Source organism: Amphiura filiformis, chromosome 16 (genome assembly GCF_039555335.1).
Source record: "Amphiura filiformis chromosome 16, Afil_fr2py, whole genome shotgun sequence".
NCBI classification, from domain to species: Eukaryota; Metazoa; Echinodermata; class Ophiuroidea; order Amphilepidida; family Amphiuridae; genus Amphiura; species Amphiura filiformis.
The window spans coordinates 20,306,370-20,328,215 of NC_092643.1; the positions used below are offsets into that span (position 1 = coordinate 20,306,370).

Here is a 21,846-nt window from a genome sequence, read left to right on the forward strand (position 1 = left end):
AGCTGCGTAAGTATTATCACCTTTCTTGCCAATCTTTTCAGCAATTACTTCTTCGGCATCTGAAGTTGCATCTGCTTTCTCGTCAATCTTTTCTACAGTTACCACCTCAGCTTCTGAAGTTTCATCATCAATCTTTTCTACTGTTACCTCTTTAGCATCTGCAGTTTCATCATCTTCCTTGCAATTTTTTTCTACTGTTCCTTCCTTAGCATTTGCAGATTCAACATCTTTACAATCAATATTTTCTACTGTAGCCTCCTTTGCGTCTGAAGTTTTGTCTGAAGTTGAATGGTTTGCTGCTTCATCCGGATCACTGAACAAACCATCATCACCTTTCTCACCTAACTGTTTGTACATCACAGCTTCACTCTTCCTCACATCAACCCTTCCATCTGACGCATCAAACACAATTTTTTCCTTACATCGCTTACTACTTTTCCCTCTTTGTAGTTTTGCTACGCGCCTCTGAAAATTGTTGCCATGCTTTGCAAAGATATGAGCTTGTGCAGCCATTTTAGACGTGAAGTGAGATGCACACACAACGCAACAGAAAGGCCGAATATCTGGCTGTGTACATACATGCTTGTGTCTCATTTCTTTACACACCTTTGATCTTGTCCCTGCTTTCTTGCCGGTGCCACACCATGCTATCATCTTAGCAAATACTTCATTCGATCTCTCCCAGTGCTGACGGATGATATGGAATAGCATATTTTGTCTGTGTACACAGCGGTGCTTGCAATGAAGGCACACGTATGGGTTAACACCTGTATGCAATCGTGTGTGAATTATTAAATTGGAAAAACAACCACATATTTTGCCACAATATGGACATTTATTTGATCCAGCACACTTCAACTTCTGTGCGAGTTCCTTCTCTGCTTTACTCTCTTCAATGATGTAGTCATGGTTAAGCTTAATTATATTATCACCATCAGTGGCATCCCCAAAGTGTGCTCTCCTTTTTCTTACTTGATGTTTGGCTCTACCAGTAACACGGCCTCCACCAGTAACACTGCCTCCATTACAGTACTTCTCTTTTCATCTCTTTCATTCTGATGTCTCCACCACTATCAGTATCTCTATTTTGAGCTCTTCTCTTGGCATTGTCTACACCATTGCCATTGTCAGACTTTCGCTTGCCAACCTTTGGAGAGTCTCCCACCATAATTCTCTGTCTAGTTTCACTCCTAGTTCTTGGCTTTTTCACTTCAACCAAGTCTCGATTACTAGCTATCTCATCAGTCTGAGTCCTTTTCTTTGTCACCTTGGTACAATCTCCACTGCAATATCCACCAATGGTTAATCCGCCACAACTGACACACCAGCCTAGTCCTTGTAACTTTCTGGTTTTTGTAGGCGAAACAAAACCAGGATCATTGCCCTTTTCTTCTACATATATTCTTTTTCTAGATTGGTTCCTATATAACCTATTGGCTGCGGTTTGTTTAGTATTGCAATTTTTCACATGTCTTTGGTGAAACTTAGGTGGCTTTTGACATCTTACTCTGCTGACATAGTCCCCAGTTTTGTTTTCTCTGTCGGAATATAAAACCGCCATCTCATTTTCGTCATATGGCACCTCTGGAATTTCACAATCATTGTGAGATCTGTCTGGATTCATTTTGCAGAACCACTCTTCCTCTTCGGTAACTTCACAGATATTGGAATCAGCAGGCAGTTTCCTCCATTTTGTGCACAAATCACACTGAACCCACCAGCTTGGCCGTGATTTCATTCTTTTTGATTCTTTGTCTGCACTTGATACTTGATTGACTTTGACAACCACTTCTTCATTGTCCGAGTCTGCATTGTCACTTTCTGTATCTGTGAAATCATATTCATCCCTTCTCCGATTTCGACAGTTTTTTGTTTTCATACCTTGCAAACTGTTTGCACCTGTTGGTAAAGATGCACTTGGTGAATACAAGATATCACCTCTGGTTCCATCTGTTTTCTGAGATGTTTGCTTGGAGGAATTCAAGCTAGCTATTTGCTGGTCTTGCAATTCTTTCTCGTTTTCTTTTTTCTTTGTTATTTTGGCATTCATCTGCGTGTCCCCATTTCTCTCATCTTTGCCACTGGCAGCAGACATGACATCGCAACTTTCCTCTGTCAAACTTGGATGAAGATGTTGAAGATACTTGCCCAGTTCACTAAATATTCCCTGAAATTGGTCTGCCCCATTTGATGTGGCACGTAAACATTTGTCTAGGCTTCTTAAGTTTCCATCTGGGCAATCTTCATGGTGAGAAATATCTATTGGTGCATTCTTGCTTGGCAAATGCATATCCTTAAAACCTGCACAGCTTGATGTTGAAGCATTACTTCCATCTCTTTCTTGACTCCCATCTTTTTTAACCAAACATTTGTCGATAGCATCCTCTGCATGCATCTTCCAGATGTGAGTTGCCATTTGGTTCCGTTGACTTGTACCTTTGCTGCACAATCTACACTTAAATGGGAGTTCACCAGTGTGAATTCTGATATGGATTTTCAGATGAAATCTAACTGTGAATGTTTTCGAGCAGTAAGGACACTTGAAGAGCTGACTTCTAGCATCTTGTTTCAAGTTCATCTTCTGCTCTATTTCTCCACATTGGAACGTAAAGAGCTTGGATATGGATGAGCTAGTTCCCCAATGCTGGCTACGTATATGCTTTACAACATCTGCGGACTTTGCACTCTTGAAATCACACACTTTACATCTATGCATCCCTTCAGGTGATACTTGACTTGTATCTTCAGGCAGACTCAAGCCATCCTGAGTGGTAGTGTCATTCATATCAGATTCAGTAGTCTGCATTACAACCAATTTATCTTGCTCTTTGTACATACACTGATTGATGGCTGCAGCTTTGTGTACCTTCCATATATGTTGAGCTATTATCTGCTGCCTTTTTTTCTTGCAACCGCACATACTACACTGATATGGAAGCTCACCAGTATGACCTCTAATATGGTATTTCATGTGCATTTTCTGGCTTATTCTTTTAGAGCAGTAGGGACACTTGAAGAGCCGATTTCTAGCATCTCGTCTCAAGTTCAACTTCTGCTCTATTTCTCCACATTGGAACGTAAAGAGCTTGGATACGGATGAGCTAGTTCCCCAATGCTGGCTATGTATATGCTTTACAACATCTGCGGACTTTGCACTCTTGAAATCACACACTTGACATCTGTGCATCCCTTCAGTTGATACTTGACTTGAATCTTCAGGCAGACTCAAACCATCCCGAGTGGAAGTGTCATTCATATCAGATTCAGAAGTCTGCATTACAACCGATTTATCTTGCTCTTTGTACATGCATTGATTGATGGCTGCAGCTCCGTGCATCTTCCATATATGCCGAGCTATCTTGTGCTGATATTTTTTCTTGCAACTGCATACATTACACTGATATGGAAGTTCACCAGTATGAGCTCTAACATGACATTTTATGTTCGTTTTATTGCTTGATCTTTTAGAGCAGTAGGGACACTTGAAGAGCCGACTTCTAGAATCCTGTTTTAGGTTCATCTTCTGCTCTATTTCTCCACATTGGAACATAAAGAGCTTGGATACGGATGAGCTAGTTCCCCAATGCTGGCTGTGTATATGCTTTACAACATCTGTGGACTTTGCATTCTTGAAATCACATACTTGGCAGATATACAGGCCACTTGGACCAGACTTTATGTCCCTATTCTTGTTGATGTCATATACTTGTATAACCGGTTTATGACCTCCGATAATTACAGTTATATCCTCACTAGGTATGTGTTTGACTGGATTCTCAGTACCGAGATTAACATCAACTTCATTTGTTTCCTTCCCTTGTTGTCCTGTTTCCGGTTCCAATCTGTCCCCCATAGTTCTTTTTGATTTACTTGGATCGCCACTGTTTATTTTGTCTGGTTCTTTTCTTGGTATTAGGTTGGTATCCTCAAACAGAGTCTCAATCGGAGTGAAAGTTTCATCTGTATCAGGTTCAGTAGTCTGCATTGCAGACATTTCATCTGGCTGTTTGTGCATATATAAGTTGATGGCTGCAGCTTGGTGCATCTTCCATATATGCTGAGCTATTGCATACTGTTGTTTTTTCTTGCAGCCACACATATTACACTTAAATGGAAGTTCACCAGTGTGTAGTCTTATATGGGCTTTCATATTTTCTTTAAGAGCTGACTTCTTGGCACAATAGGGACACTTGAAGCATCTTTTTGAATATCTTTTCAGGTTTAGCTTCCGTTCCCGTTTTCCAGGCTTGAAAGTGTAGATCTTTGATATGACTTGACTGGATCCACCATGAACTTGACAAATGTGATCCACGACAGCAGCTCGTACTTCATTCTTGAAGCCACATACTTTGCAGCTATACAGGCCCCTTGGATCAGATTTTGTGCCCTTGTTCTCGTTGTCATCTATGTCTGGTTTATGATGCCCTGTAACTACAGCTATACCCTCACTAGGCATGTGTTTGACTGAATTCTCAGTACCAAGATTAATGTCTACTTTGTTCGTTTCCTTCTTCCCATCACTTGAATCATTACTCTGTACCCTCATATTGCTCCTCAGCACTCTATCTCGATGTCCTTTCCTAGATATATCTTTGTCTGCTACACTTCCAAATACCGAGACTATATTACTTACAGATTCACCTTCTGCTTCTTTCTCGGATGCAGAATTCTCTTCCAACTCTCTATCTAATTTTCGAAGTTCATTTGTGGATATTTCAGGCATCACATTGCAAGCTACATTGTGGGATTCAGTCCTTGACAACTCAGCATCATCAAGCAAGTCAAGATCATCTCTTGATACACTGAAGCCATCTCCTGCATTCATGGCTAACTGTGCAGCATCAAACAAATCCTGGTAGATCTCTTCTGTGTGTTCTTTCACATATGATGAAGCAGAAGTAATCACTGGGCTTAAATTCTTTGAAGGATGCTGCGATGGATCGTCGCTCTTCACTGGTGTCAAGTTGACTTCCAGTAGATCAGAACTTGTATCAGACTGAGTCAGACTGTCACCATCGCTAGACCGTGAATCTTCTGAGCTTAGCTCCAATGTTGACTTTACCAATGCAACTTCCCCAACATCTTGCTGAGATACATTCCTCTTATGACAATTCCTTTGAAATAGATGCAATGCTAACCTATTTTTCCTCTTAAATGATGCATTGCAGCTTGGGCAGGTGAGCAGCCTTCTTTCTGCTGCCATATTTTCCTTTCTTTCTCCTGTTGTTTCTTCATCTCCTGCTGCATCTTTTATTGATAAACCATTGTCATCACCTAGTGATGTCTTCATTATCCTTTCATCTAGTGAGACCATAGGACTTCCACATTGTCCATCTGCTTCTTTCTCCGATGTAGAATTCTCTTCCGACTCTCTTGCAGATTTTTCAGGTGATGCATTGCAAGCATCATTGTGAGATTCATCAGTCCTTAACAACTCTGTGTCATCAATCAAGTCAAGATCACTTCCTGATACATTGAAGCCATCTGCTGCAATCATGGCTAACTGTGCAGCATCCAACAAATCCTGATCGACCCCATCATCTTCTCCAATCTCTGCTGTGTATTCTTTCGCTGATGATGACAGATTAGCAGCACAGCTTGAATTCTTTGAAGGATGTTGAGGTGGATTGCCGCTCTTCGCTGGTGTCAAGCTGAAGTCGAATAGATAAGAACTTGCATTCGGCTGAGATGGACAGACATCATCTCTAGACAGTGGCACCTCTGAGCTTAGCGCCAATGTTGACTTTACCACTGCAACTTCCGCAACATCTTGCTGAGAAACATCACATGAGGAGTTAGCCATGGTTGAATCAAGAGTTGGAGACGTCTTTCTGTGTCTCTTCCTGTGTCTCTTTTTGCCATGACAATTATCAAACAGATGCTGATGTACAATAAGTTCTGATTTGTAGTCGAAGGGTTTCTCACATCGCTTGCATGTGTACCTACTTTTGCCTGGTGCAGAATCCTTATTCTTCTTCTGACAGTTAGTCTTTCTACATAGATGCAAATCTAACAGACACTTCTTCTTGAATGATGAATTGCACTTTACACACATATATCGTTTTCGTTTTCTTGGCTCCATCTTGCTAGGATCTGGAGAATAGTAATCAAGAAATGGGGAAAATGGAAAATGTTAGTAGACTGTTAAAATTGCTGGATTTCATTGATCTTGAAGTGAAAAGTGCAATTGTTTTACAGGTCTTATAGCAGGTATAATATACAGCTGCAGCACACAAGACTGAGCAGGAGTGCTAAAGCCCTGCACCTGGTGCAAGTCTTCTCTGGCCAGACTTTTGTTGTAAAATCTAAACAGACCTGTCCTGGAATTTGTTTTCTTTCCTGGTCCAACACTTCCCTGTTGCAACTAAATAATCCAATCAGACATAACCTTCTTTTATCCATATGCAGGGGGGTGCCACCTGAGAATTTGGGGGAAAAAAGAAAAATAAAGGCCCATTTAAAGCCATTTCATGGAGTGTCCAATACGGCTGTATATTTCAATTTTTTTTCTCCAACCGTTAAACGGCGTTTAAGCGTAAAACAAAACAAATTTAATCATTTTTTTTTTTGAAAAAAAAAAAACCTCAGACGATTGGCCCAGGTCAATAATGGTTGATAACAAAGGCTGGCCAAAACCTTTTTAAAACAATTTAAAATTATTGAATAAAAGTCCAATTAACTTGAAAGGTGCACACCATATTTTTACCAGTCTGTGTGCATTTTAGGGGTGGTGCAATAATTATGTGTACCCCTGGGGTGGTGAATTATAGAGGGGAGCAAAGATTTTTTGGCAGGCCAAAAGGGAGGGCAAGCATTTTTGGCAGGTTGAAATGGGGTCAAGCAATTTTGGCAGGTCAAGGGGGCAAGCAATTTTGGCACAGCTATTTTGGGCACCGTTTCTATATTACGCCCTAAAAAGGTGTAGGAAAACATTAGGAACATGTTCAAATATGCAAAATTTCCTGCTTGCTGCACTTGCAATATATGTTAAGTCAATTTAAGGTTTTAAATTCAAGTTCCCCAAAATCTTAGTGCGTAAAGGGGGAGGCAAAGGATTTTGGCATGTCAAAAGAGGGGTGCAAAGGGTTTTGGGCACGTCAAAAGGGGGCAAAGATTTTTACTCACTACAATATTTTGTCCTTCAAATCGGAGGACTTCAACAGGTATGACTGATTGACTGATCCACTTTCCAAAACTGTGATTAGACTTACGTTGGCAAAACCTTGAACAAAGCATAGACTATAGAAGTTTCTAGGGTCTATGAACAGAGCATAGACTATAGAAGGAAAGGACCCACAGTTTCGGTCTATGAACAGAGAGGGGCACATATTTCATAAGCCATGTATACAATCAGCTCTTGAAGACTGGAAAAGAGACTAAGCAACACCAGAAATCAGTTTCCTTGGAAAGTGGATCAGATTTCTATATCAGTCATACCTGATGAAGTCCTCCCATTGTGAAGGACAAAATATTTAAATTGTAGTGAGCAAAAATTCACTTGGTTTTGTCCAGCATGGCCGTTGCTGCTCTACAAAATTCACCACAGACTGGAAGTTCTGATCAAATTATAGCTCTTTTTTTATTGCCAAGTTAGTTTAGGCTTGGATCATCATAAAGTTAGGCAATTTTGGCTGTTTCCTCAGTAAAGTTAAGCCAATTCGCTGTAGTAGTAGTAGTAGTAGTTTTTTTTAATGTTTGTACTTTTAATGTGTAATCTATAAATTATACCATAATTCACCATTTTTGGGGTTCAGTTGCTTAAATAATGAAGTATAAATAGTCAAACCGGGACTCAAACTGGGTACATATTTTTTTCTTTCTGTACACTACCAATGCACTAGTTACGCGAATCCATATGGATTCGCCCAGTTGATGTTTTACGAGAATCTTTGCACAAATCGATTCACAGATTCACAGGTCCGATTTCTGAGCCTGGTGGGGTCCACTCATCTCTCAGATGTCAGTGCTTAATTTGCCACTTTTGCTTGGCTCTGGCAGCCCTTCCTTGCTGGTGTAATTCTGCTGTTCTTTTATTATTGAAATGCCAAATGAATAATAAATCCAGGTCTTTATCCCAGTTCATTGATAATCTAGGGTACAATGAAGAGGAACAGCGTAATGTCTAGTGCAGGGCAATGCATTCAAAACTAGCGTACAAGCCCATTGCTATGGTAATTAAGAAGATCCACTAAAAATCTTGGAAAAACATGTTAACTAACCAAACATAAACTACTTCTACACAGCAAATTTAGACCATCTTTATAAAGTTAGGCAATTTTAGCTATATAAAAGTTAGGCAGATTGTCATCTATAATAGTAGATTCCGGAGCCAAAATTGTCTAGTGCAATGACGTCATGGTTATTTGTGCTCAATTGTTGTCAGCCTTCATCATGTTCATTGTATTACTGTGACGTCATTGCACTGGACAATTTCGGCGCCCGGTAATTTTGAATATCGCGTGTTGATTCGTGCTTGATAATTTACAAAAAGTTTGCATCAATAAAATTACGACCCACCCCCCCTTTTTATGACCCCTCACCACCGATACACCTTACCCCTTAGACTATGCCATAGTCGAATTTTATTTTTAAAAATATCTTATTATTAGTCTTGATGAACCCATTTCGTTGAACTCAAAATTATACTTAAAATTAAAGTATTCAATAGTAAAATGGTCATAAAGAGTTAAAAATATTAGATAATTAGTGACAATAAAAGTAACTGAATGCAACATTATCTTGCATAATTATAATGGCTCACTTTAATACTGAACAATTCTGATTTTGGAATCTACCAGTTTATTGATAGCGAACCCGAAAATCCGACTATGGACTTTGAATTTTAAGCAGAACTTTACCCCGGGACTTTGCTCTCTAAAAAACACACAGTCAAGCATACTTGTTTATCAGTCCATTAACCACAAGTACTAAGCATGGTATAGTACAAGACGCGCTAGATGTTTGATGAGAGATTAACATTTGCGTCAACACAAAAGCGCAGCAAATACCACAGATAGTTGTGTACGGTGTAGTTAATGGTAATGGCGCGGGCCCGGAAGATTTAAACAATAGCGAGATATGGGTGACCAATCACAAGGCAGATCCATTTAAAGATGCATTACATCATGGCCAATTTTAGTTAGGCCAGAAATTGGCCTAACTCTCCATAGAGTCCCGTGTTAAAAATCTTAACTGCAAGGCAAAGTCAGTAGTCCACTTGGGAAGCTAACAAACAGAGGGAGCGCGGTGACTGAAAAGATCAGATACAGATGTGAAAATCTATCAGTTGCACACAAATCAATATAAATCAGAGTTTTATGCTTAAATGTAATGGCCAGAGTATGCAAAATGGGCAAGTGGACTACGGAGAAGTCTACTTACCCCTAAACTAGTCCGAGGTGCTCTGACGATAACACTCCGATCGCCAGGCAATCTACGTTAGTAGGCCAGTGGGACAACGAAACCGCTACGTGAACGAGCTACCCCTAAACAAGCTAAAATTATATTGAAATCAGTCTTTTTGAATAAAATAAACACACTATCTGTGGTCATCTTATGACTCCCTATACATTTTGGTCATCAAAAATCTTATGACCCCCTAATTTTCTTTCCAACAATTAATGACCCTGCATATTTGGGACCCTCTCCTTCCGAAGAAAATGATAGCCCCCTAACAACAACACCAAAATGACCCCTAGATGCAGTTGCATTAAAATCTATTGCATTCTCTGGAAGAAGCATTTTGAGCAATTTCGGAAATGACCTTTAACCCTAGAACTACGAAGGGGGAAATTATTTCAAGAGCTACTGCCGGGAGCTACTGACTCTTGTAAGTCAGGTAAAAATAGTCATTTCCTTTCATATTTAGGAGAAAATTTGGTGAAATTTTGTAGAATTTTTAGCTGAAATCAATTTTGCCTAGGCCTATACTTTTGTACGTAAAATTGTGAGGTGCCCTCACATCATGACGTCATAGCGACATTATGAGGGGAATGTTTGTACCTATTTTGGTATCACTGGATAGAGAAGACCCATAGCTGTACATTAGTACCAAATATAAGGGTATATGACGTTTATAACTGAAAATTAAGGGTGAGGCGCAACAACCCCCCCCCCTTCATAGTTTGTGTTACAAAATATGGCTACAGTTCTAGGGTTGATGACCTTACATAATACCTATACCTCACTACCACTATGGACCACAATGGCCTCATCCCAATGTCATAGTTCAATTATGAATCTGCATTCACAAATGCAAAATCTGAAATCCTTTTTTATTACAAATGCATGTGCAGCTTGTCTATGCTACAGTGCTAGCAAATAACGATAAAGCCCCAGGAAAAAACTCAAATATAGTATCATTCAGGCAAAATTGAAGATGAACTTGTTATAAGCAACTATTTTGGGCACAACAAGTTTGCTTTTTTTTATCTCTAAAGCTTGTTCGGTTTTTGAGTTTTTAGTTTTTTTCGAGGACACACAAACTTCAAAATAACCAGGTACCCAGGAGCCATTTACCCATTGGCCATAACATTTTGGCTCCTGCACCTTTGTTTCCAATGGACATTTTATTGTGAAATGTCATTGTACAAGGAACACATTAAAAATAATTCCACATAGCCCCCGAATGAAAAGTATTTAATTATCTTTGTAATCACTCAAAAAGCATTTTGTGTGAATTTTACATCTGAACTAGGTGAGCACTATTAAATTTTGAAGAGCCTTTTTATTTTACATGTAAAGTTTATGGGAGTGACGATTAGAAATGGACGGCAATATTGACAAACCCTCATTTTGGGCCATTTTAGACACTAAAATGCCCATAAAAAAAAGAACAGCACTTAGTTCGGATGTAAAATTCACATACAATGCTACCTGAGTGAGTACAAACATAATTAAATACATTTCATTCGGGGGCAAAAACAAAAATGTCCTATACCTTAATGGTTATGGAACAAAGGTGCCTGGTCCACACCAAAATCATATGAACCAGGCTCTCTCCAGGCAAAAACAAAAAATGTCCTATACCTTAATGGAACAAAGGTGCCTGGTCCACACCAAAATCATATGAACCAGGCTCTACATTTTGTTTTAAATAGAGCCTGGTAGTGGTACTTGCCAACCCTAAAACTTCACACACAAATTGGGACAAATGGGAGAAAAAAAATCTGAAAATAGGGACATTATTTCCTATACATTACTGTAGTCAAAATTTTGCAAAAATAGGGACACATGGTAAAATATTATTGCTCTCTTTTATGCTTTTTGTTTCAGTAAAAATAGGGACAATCCCTATTAAATAGGGACAGTTGGGTAATTAAAGCAGCTAGGTTCTGTATTTAATGTGTACAATGAAATTTAAATGACTCTTAGCTCTTTAAAAATGGCTCCTGGTTCACTAGATAAATCTCAGGACCAGGAGCTGCTGTTTCCAAATGTGTGGCTCCTGGTCCAGATCTGAATATTTTGAGGCTTGGGGACACATTTTAGTTGACTACCTGCCACTATAAATATCTGGAAAACACATTAAGTTGGGAGCTGTATAAAGTTTGGTGGTATAGAGGTGAACATTGACTTGATTATATTTTAAGCCTACTTAATTGGGTTGTCCTTGAAAGTTTGCCTGGTCAACTGGATCCCCCTTTAAGGCGTGGGGTATGAGCGACCTTGAAGTACAGGTATCTGGAGAAGGGAAGCAACGAGTTACCCCAAATCACAGCGACAGGCAGTGACTGGGCCGCCGAGTGCTAATATATATTTATTTTGGAAGGTTCGTGTTTGTTTTAAATTCTGGGGCGTTTTTCCAAACATTTGATATTTTTGGCGATATTTCAAAAAAGCGACATGCCAATAAGACAAATCTTTTTGCACATACTTTGTTATTGCTAATACAACTCTTTTCTGCATACCTACGTTAAAATTCGTTTTGGTGATTTAGTAATATTATAAATTTGTGACTGCATTTTGGCGTTTTCGATGCGATTTTAGGCTTACCGTGATTTAACGTTGTATCTGGTCTTGCTCCTTTTATAATTTCACTTTGATCGTCGGCTTTTGTAAATAACAGAATGTAGATTGGCTCTGAATAAGTCTGGTAGTCCTCTTGGTGGTTTTTTTCATGATATATTTAGTTTGCATTTGCATGTAACAACCCGTGGACTCAAACAAGTGCACGAGTGGCGACTATGGTTTTATACTTCCCGCATTGATGATTGCGCTCGCGCCTAACAATATACTTCTTTTTATATGTTGACTGTAGCTGGTATATACACTGGTATACAAAGAATTGGTTACATGTCAATGACCAACTTCAGGGATAGACCCTTAGATTATTTATGCGCCTTTCTATCATGCAGTATCTTTACCCGCAGACATGTGCCCGTGTCATGTGCCAATATTGCGTAACGTTAAAGGTTAATACATTTTTTTGACTTCGAAGAAACTGTGTGATTCTATGGCCTAGCGGTCTAAGGCATTGTGGTTTCTAAGTTGCTGTTCTGGGCGTCGCTTGTTCGAAACCGTGCGTCTTGTCACTTTTCTTAAACCACAAATGTCAACCTTGAACCACAGAAACGAACTAGCAAGTGGCTGCAGGCATATAAAAAAACATTTACTGTGTAACTATAAATAAGTCGCTCTTTTAGCATGTTTAGCAATAAGTAGGCCCAGACATGGATACGCACTTAAGACGCGTATTGTGTTGCGTAACTTTAAGATACGCTGGTTGCGTTAATTCCTCTTGCTGCATCAAAACTCAAGACATATTCTTTGTCATTTTACACATTACAACTGATTTAGTGTGGATGGGTGAAACCATCCATACTGAAACAAATTTGTATTACGATGTGGTAATTTCACTAATAATAATATATTTCGCTCCTATATTTTATAGTTGAGCACTTTATCTAGTGATGGTTTCACTATAATTTCTTACTATATTTATTTATTTATTTATTTATTTATTTATTTATTTATTTATTTATTTATTTATTTATTTATTTATTTATTTATTTATTTATTTATTTATTTATTTATTTATTTATTTATTTATTTATTTATTTATTTATTTATTTATTTATTTATTTATTTATTTATTTATTTATTGACGTTTTGGGGCTTGAGAGAACAGACACATTTATTTATTTATTTATTAAGAAGTAAAAGTATCACAGACAGCTATACAGTGCTCGATACCAATAAATGGTAGAGCTATTTTAAAAATATAGACACAGATATTAATACATTTCACAACAGCTACACAGTGTTGTGAAATGTATTAATATCTGTGTCTATATTTTTATTTATTTATTTCTATATTTTTCGATTGATTATTTGATGATTGAGTGGGCAGATTTATCGATTGCTACTTTAGTTGTGGGATTTCTATTTGATTTTGAATGACATCGTACATTAGTATTGATTTTTTCTGTTAAGCCCAGTGGGCACAGGTTATGATTTCGACGTTGAATCAACGTTGATACAACGTCGAAGTTTCAACCTAACCTGATTTCAACCTGATTTCAACCTAGACGTTAGTTGAAATCGGGTTGAAATTTCAACGTTGATACAACGTTGAAATTTCAACCTGATTTCAACTAACCTCTAGGTTGAAATCGGGTTGAAATCAGGTTGAAGTCCATCAGGTTGAGGTCCATTTGTAAATACAACGTGATTTCAACCTGATTTCAACGTCGAAATTGATTTTGACGTCGAAATTTCAACCTGATTTCAACGTGATTTCGACGTCAGTTGTGCCCACTGGGAAGCATTATTAAGAATTAATATCACATGTTTTAGTGCAGATAGAAAGTTGGCTTAGTGATACTATCCGTTGATTCAGAACCGGAAGGTGCCGGGTTCGATTCCCACCTATGCCTATTTTTTTAAAGCTTGGAAAATTTCTGCAGTAAGTTTATTTGGCGCGCGATCTCAGCTTTTCATTTTCTGATGGCTGTGCCTCTTACAGACACCCTCCCTCTGGAATCCAAACCACGGTTCGCTCATTACACCTCCCTTAAGGTGGTTATGGAGGCATTATAAAAGTGCTCTAAACATGTTTTAAACAGATTAATTGAGTAGAGCAAAGTACGCTGATCAATATACCTTTTGTTTGGAGTCAATCGGACATACGGTTTTCAAAATATATCAATTTATATTTTCTTTGTATCTTATTGTTTTTATCAATAATCAATCAAGTTAATGAGCTAAAATGACTGGAGAAGCTCATTTACATATAATTTTTGCCAATATTTTGCTAAAAATCCATGCATAAATGTTCAGGGTACTTTTATTTTGCATAATATTGCCCTGAAACTTGGTCAAAGTGTTTCTAATATGTTCTAATGTATTATATAGTGAAGCCGCCCCCTAATTTGCATATTTGCATAATTAATTAGCATTTATGCAAATTAGCTCATTAATTATGCAAATATGCAAATTAGAGGGCGGCTTCACTATATAATACATTAGAACATATTAGAAACACTTTGACCAAGTTTCAGGGCAAAAGTATGCAAAATAAAAGTACCCTGAACATTTATGCATTGATTTTAGCAAAATATTAACAAAATTACATATTAATGAGCCTTTCCAGTCCTTTTAGCTCATTAACTATATTGATTATTGACAAAAACAATAGGATACAAAGAAAATATAAATTAATGTATTTTGGAAACCGTATGTCCGATTTGCTCCAAACAAAGGGCATATTGATCAGTGTACTTTACCCTACTCAATTAATCTGTTTAAAACATGCTCAAAGCATTTTCTAATTTCTAGAAAATGCATCCAATACCACCTTAAGGTGATTGTTGGGATAACAACTAATCTACTCAGTGTGAAAAAATTGTCACCAAAAAAATGTCCACTTTCGGCAAAAAAAACGAGACAAATCAATTTAGTTCTAAAAACTGAATCTTCACATATATAATTTTACCCTAAATATGATAAGCTTTTAAGGTAGCTGCCTCGGATACAACACCCTTGCAGAAAAATAGCTCCTGTGTCTGATCAATCAGGTCTATTCATTTAAATCTTTAAAATAGCAAAGAAAAGTATTTTCCCCACCTATTTTAAGAGTCTTATAAGAATTGTAACAATTCTTATGTTTTTCTTTATTTTTTGAAAATTCCCTTAATTTTGACATTTTTTGATTTTTTTTGCCCACTTAGGAAGGAGCTATGGTTACCAAACTTTCAGGGATAGTAAATAAGCTTAATATCTAAATTCTCTCGTCAGTTTTTCCATTTTTAATTTTAGGGAATGTTCAAAACACTGTAGCTTAAAATAGAAACACTTAATTGGAAAAAACTGACGAGAGAATTTAGATATTAATCTTATTTACCATCCCTGGAAGTTTGGTAACCATAGCACCCTTCCCTGTTGGCTAAAAAATCCTAGAATTTAGGTAATTTAGTGTTTCTAGAAAAAAATAAAAAAATCAGAAAAAAGTACCAACATTCCTGTTAAATATATACTTAAGTAACACTAAGTCAGAAAATAAACTTGGTTTTTATTTTGTGATATATTAGCAGCAAAATGAAACTTAAAACTTTTATATACAACTGCTATAAAGGAGAGAAAATTCAGTTTTAATTAAATCTTTGTTTTCAAAAATGTTGCTATTTTGAGAAATTGACAAAGTGCCAAAAGCCCTTCCCTGTAGTAATTCAATGGGATTTTGAGATGACAAAAAATTACGTAACTCAAAAACGCTTTGTTGGGAAAAATTTAAACTTGGCAAGTAAGGTTTTCTCATCAATACACACATCCTATATCATTTTCAAGAAATTCTGAGCATGACACCGTAGCCGATCGATACAGCCACCTTAAGCTGTTTTCACCATAAATACTTTTTACACGCTGTTGCCATCCAATGGTGCCAAGATCTTGAACGCCCATCATATTGTTGACAGACACTGTCACACATACAACACACACCAACATTAGTCGTGTTCACATTGTCGGACGTACGCCCGGCGGAACTTGATCGGCGTAAGTTGCTAGGAGTAGTGGTAGGCGCTGCCAGAAGTAGGTGCAGTGTGAACGATGGTCAGCGTAAGTTCCGCCAGGCGTACGTCCGACGATTTACTCCTGACAAAAGTCAGGAGTAGCGTAACCTCTGCCAGGCGTCAGTTGCAATGTGAACGCTGCTACTCCTGGCACCCGGTGTAAGTATGACCTTTTGTTAGTCGGAACTAAGAAATTACATATCGCGCGGTTGATAAAGGTCACAGAAACACCGGAAGTGGTAGCCAATGTTTACGCCGACCAGAAGTAAATGCTTGGTGGAACTGGTCGGCGTAGTGCTAGGAGTAGGCTAGGTGTGGACACGCCGTAGGAGTAGGGAAAATATTTGTGAATTTTGATCAATGTTAGCGTAAGTTTACGCCGGGTGTAACTCAAAATGTGAACACGACTATTGGGTGTTCCACACAGTTGTGATCAGGCTGACAGGCTCCACAGTTGGACATGTGTATACCGTAAGATGTTCCTGGAGTAGCCCTAGGTTTTTAAACAAGGGATCAAAAATTTTAAAGTTTGTGAAACTATGGATCCAAACAATAGAAATAAAGGGTGCAAATGACCCTTTAGCAACCACTAATTGGTAATTTTGTGCGCCAAAAGCTAAAAGAATGCACCTATGACCCCATGGCGCAAATTAGCGCTACCCCTGAGATGCACACCTTCAGAGTTCATGTCAAATGACTCGTGCTTAGGCCTGCTAAGAATACGCGCGATTTTTTTTTTGTTGCGATTTTTACTTTTTTTTTCGCGGATTTGGAGAGTCCCTGGCCCTAACATCAAGTGCTACCATCATTTAAAATAATGTGTAAAAAAAAATAATAAAGAAAATAAAAAAATAAAAAAAATAAAAAATTGTGTTAAAAAAAAAATAGTTTGCGGATTTAGAGGTCCCTTGACCTAGAGTGAAGTACTGCAATCATTTGTGTGGTTGATTTTAAAAAATTTGGAAAAAAGTTACCAAAAAATTACAAGTTTATATCCAAATGGGACCGATTTGTAACTTGTGTTCACTGCATAGTCTATTGTAGATATAAAAATGCATTGGTTTTGTACACAAGTCTATATCTTAGATAGATTTTGAAGTGAACACAAGTTACAAATTGGTCCCATTTGGATACAAACTTGTAATTTTTTGGTAACTTTTTTCCAATTTTTTTTTAAAATGATGGTAGCACTTGATGTTAGGTCCAGGGACTCTCCAAATTTAAAAATCGTCAACAAAAACACATTTTATTTTTTTTATAGATTTTTTCAAAAATGTCAAAAAACGCAATTGGAGCCAAAATACGCAATTTGCGGCGCAAATAACGCAATTAGCGTATTCTTAGCAGCCCTACTCATGCTGCTATGAGGGCACCAAAGTCTCTCCTTCGGCGACCTACAGCCAACTAGAATTTTGCGGTTCTCAACAAAAAACGTTGGTGACAATGCCTCCACCTTGATGATGCGCATCTATGGCAGTCTTTTCCACCAAATTTAATAAACCAGCAGCAGTCTATGGTAATTTGACCCCAGATGACCCCAAAATGACCTTGCCATTTTTATCACATTTTTGTCACAAAATTTCACGAACCTCTGACAATCTATGGCGGTTTGACCCTGGATGACCCCGAATAACCACAAAATGAACTTACATGTAACATTTTTTGTCTTGTTACAGTGGTCGTTCCCACCAAATTTCATGAACATGCAACAATCTATGGCGATTTGATCCTGGATGACCCAAATGACCCCACCATGACCTTGCGATTTAGCATATATTTGCACTGAACATCTAATTAGGCCAAGAACCTTTAGCTGTACTACTCCCCACCAAGACCCATACGGATCTCCAGATAATCTGTTCATAAGGTCAATTATGCAAATTAGCTACTTAATTACCATATTCTGCAATAAAACCTTTGAAGACTGCCACACAGCGTCATCATCCCTATATCTTTGTGTCAAAAATTGCCGTGATAGTACAGCAAATCCTCTCATTTTTCAATAGCTACGCATGGCGATTTTGTTCGAGTTAGGCCGAGGGACTCAGGCTAAGCATACCATTTACATGTACACCATACGACTATCATATGAGATACCACCAAGTTTCTATTCTACTAATTATTACGATTTGTGCATGGTACCCCATATGATGTTGCTAATACAAGAAAATTCGATTTGTTTTCAGGTAAAACCCAGGTTTTGTTTTTAATACACTACCTTGAAATTAAATACACTACCGGTAATGATTTTTAAATCGTAAATTAAAATTGTGATATATTTAATTTTGAGAAATTACAATTATATAAAGGAACACATTTAGCCCATTCACCTAAGATCCAGGTGTTTGTATAGAATATTCAATCACTGTGTCTATAACACAATGCATATGTAAACTTTCTTTATCTGTGTCAATAATAGAGTATTGATTTCAAGAATTGAATACATTTTGAGTTTGTACTTTCTGTCGATTCTAGCCAATCAGATAGGACTCCTTTTCTTGCGTTCGGTGAAATACCAATCACCTGTCGCTCACCAACGGAGTATGGAGCTCAGTGTTTACTCAGAGGCTGTATGTCTCAATTTTGGCCCAGTGAAAATTATTTTTGGCCCACACAAATTTGTAATGCTGTATTACAATTAGTCAATTTGGGGAATTACTGAGCCAAAATTGGGCCAATTTAGAAAGAAAATGTTTCATTTGGTGCACACAATTTCCAGAGAGAGTAAACACTGATTGGAGCTGTATGGAAAAAATATTATAATAGGATGTTGACACTGTGTGCCAACTGCCACCCATCCATCATATCGCATCACTATACACCTTACCAGTTCCCTAGAAATTGTACTCACAACCTCGGACAGACTAGTGGACGTACGGACACCAAGACCGAATGACGGATGGGCAGACACTCAGCACTCAGAGGCTCAGTGGTCACAGCCTTGGACTCATAATCTGAGAGCTTGCTTGACATGGGTTCGAGTTCCTGTCCCACCACCATGTTGCACCCTTGGCTTGCCTCACCCCACTCAGGAGCAATGGGAAGCTGTTAGGGGTAGTCACAGTCGCTGTACTGATGAACCTGCCCCATTTGTAGGCAGCAAACGTGGGTCCGACACATTTTAATGACGGCGGAATAAACTTTGAGGCTGTTTACGGCATAAAGCGCTCGGGGTCACTCCCTTTGTGGCCTGTACACCATCCGAGATAATGAAAACGTGTAAAAAGGGTAGTTTTTCGTGGGTAGACACGATACGCGTGTATCGTGTTTAGGGTGTCAAAAACATGAAAAATCTGAAAAAAGGGTAGCAAAATTGCAATGGCTAATACGCGGAAAATGAAATTTAGGGTATGAAATTTGATACAAGGAATAAAATCCCTGTTTATGGTTTGAAAATCCCTGTTTAGGTATCGCTTTAGCCAAGGGTTAAATCCTCGCTTAGGGTGCTTTTCAAAAGTTGATTATCGCGGATGGTGTACAGGCCACAATGGGAGTGACCCCGGAAATTGCTATATAAATATCTATATTAAAAAAAAACTGGACCATACCTTGTTTTACTGGCATCTTGCATTTTCAATCTTCTATTTGCTTCAACAAGACCATGTGCCACCGTAGTATTGTCAAACTCGGGTTTCCTACAGTATGAAATAAAACAAATTTACAACCATTATTACATTATAAAATGGACACCTAATATTTTCTTGAAATTCTGTTTTTATAGCACAATCGATCAGGTGTTCGACTATGGTGCAAGAGGTTGCAGGTTCGAACCCTTGCGTTGGTTTGTATGATATAGTGTAAAAATTGAGTTAGCTTGAAATTCCACTGGATAAGGAACTTTATACTGCTAACTGTTTTGTTGTAACCCGTACCAAACTCAAGGAGCTGATCCTGGCTGTGATGGTCAATTGTAGAATGTCTAGGGTGTGTGCTTCTTAGCTAAAACTCCCTGTGTTGTTGATTTTAAGGTTTATGGAATGAATGAAATGGGTCAAATTCCATGATTTTTTAATAAAAACTCAGGTGAAAATAGTCCTGCCCATTTTTGTTCCCAAACAATAAAACTTTCACAATGCTAAAACTAGAACTTTGCGGTTCTCGATCTGCGCAAAGTGTCGCCCGCAATGCCTCCATCTTGAAGCCCATCATTTTAACCGGTGCAAATTTCATGAACCTGCAGCAGTCTATGGCGATTTGAACCCAGATGACCCTGAATGACCCCAAAATGACCTTGATATTTTTGCCTTGTTTCAGTAATCGTCCCCACAAAATTTCATGAACCTGCAACAATCTATGGCAATTTGACCTTGGATGACCCCAAAATGATCTTGACATTTTTTTCTTCCTACAGTAGTCGTTCCCACCAAATTTCATGAACCTGCAACAATATATGGCGATTTGACCCCGGATGACCCCAAATGACCTCACAATGACCTTGCGATTACGCAAAATTTGCGCTGAAAAGCAAATCAGGTCAAGAACATCTGGCTGTGCTACTCTCTGCCAAGTTTTATCACTGTAACTCGTACAGATCTCCAGATACATGTAATCTGTGCACAAGGTTATTTTGCTTGATATGCATAAATTATGCAAATTAGGTACTTAATTACCATATTTTGTGACGAAAACCTGCTAAAATTTGGAGACCGCCAATTGCCACCCCTCCATAAAATTGCATCACTGTACGCCTTACCGGTTCCGAGAAATTACACTCGCAAGCTTGGAGCTGGGGTCAAATTAATAAAAACTGTTTTTCTCAGAGACTGTGGGTCGTATGTTCCTCAAACTTGGTGGTGGGTGCATCTCATGATCGACCCCAGACAGTATTGGTTAGTAGATCAGGATCATCCGAGGTCATCCAGGGGTCATCTGAGGTCAAATTAGTAAAACTGCCATGCGCATAAAACTTGGTGGGTGGGTGCAACTTTACCAGAGACAGAAGTTTGTTTTGGTTAGTGGTGTCATCAGGGGTGAAATTAAGTGGGAGACGGGAGCCGTTTGGCCCCCAGAAACTCTGAAATGGCCCCTAGTTCCATCTCAATTTTAGTTGACCAGGGGACACTTTTCTCACAAAACTGGCCCCCTGGATACAGTGGATAGTGAACCAAAATTATCAAATGACAAGCAAATAGTGCTTATTTAACTCATCCAGCACATCTTTATTTTTATTGGCCCCTTGGTAATTGGAAATGGCCCCTGGTTCTTCCAAATTTTGATGAACCAGGGGCCACTTTTTTGCCAAAGTGGCCCCTGGTTCAAGCTCTCTTATTTTCACCCTTGGGTGTCATCTGAGCTGAGGTCAAATTAAAAACTGTTTTTCTTGGAGACTGGGGTTGCACCTTCCTCAACTTGGTGGGTGGGTGGGTGCAACTTGACCCAAGACAGATCATGTTTATTTTGGTTAGTGGTCAAGGTCACCTGAGGTCATCAAGGGGTCATCTGAGCTGAGGTCAAATGAGTAAAAACTGTTTTTCTCAGAGACTGGGGTCGCACGTTCATCAAACTTGGTGGGTGGGTGCATCTTGACCCCAGACAGAACAGGTTTGTATTGGTTAGTGGATCAGGGTCATCCAAGGTCATCTGAGGTCAAATTAGTAAAACTGAGTGTCATGGGCATAAAACTTGGTGGTGAGTGCAACTTGACCCGAGACAGAAGATTGCTTTTGGTTAGTGGGTTAAGGTCACCCGAGGTCATTAAGGGGTCATCTGAGCAGAGGTAAAATTAGTAAAAACTGTTTTTCTTGGAGACTGGGGTCACGTTCCTCAAACTTGGTGGGTGTCTGTCTGTGTCTATGTGTGTAGGTGTGTCTGTATAAAGTCCGCTTATTTTCTCAGA

General features: G+C 38.5%; 1 protein-coding gene across 1 annotated transcript; it reads right to left on the reverse strand.

Moving 5' to 3' along the window:
- Positions 1-1,024: 1,024 nt before the first annotated feature.
- LOC140172485 (uncharacterized) lies at positions 1,025-19,647 on the reverse strand. Its single transcript, XM_072195631.1, has 2 exons — positions 19,559-19,647; positions 1,025-6,093 (listed from the first exon to the last, which is right to left on the reverse strand). The coding sequence occupies exons 1-2, from the start codon at positions 19,572-19,574 to the stop codon at positions 1,025-1,027; spliced, it is 5,085 nt and encodes a 1,694-aa protein (XP_072051732.1). The 5' UTR covers positions 19,575-19,647.
- Between the last annotated feature and the right edge of the window lie 2,199 nt (positions 19,648-21,846).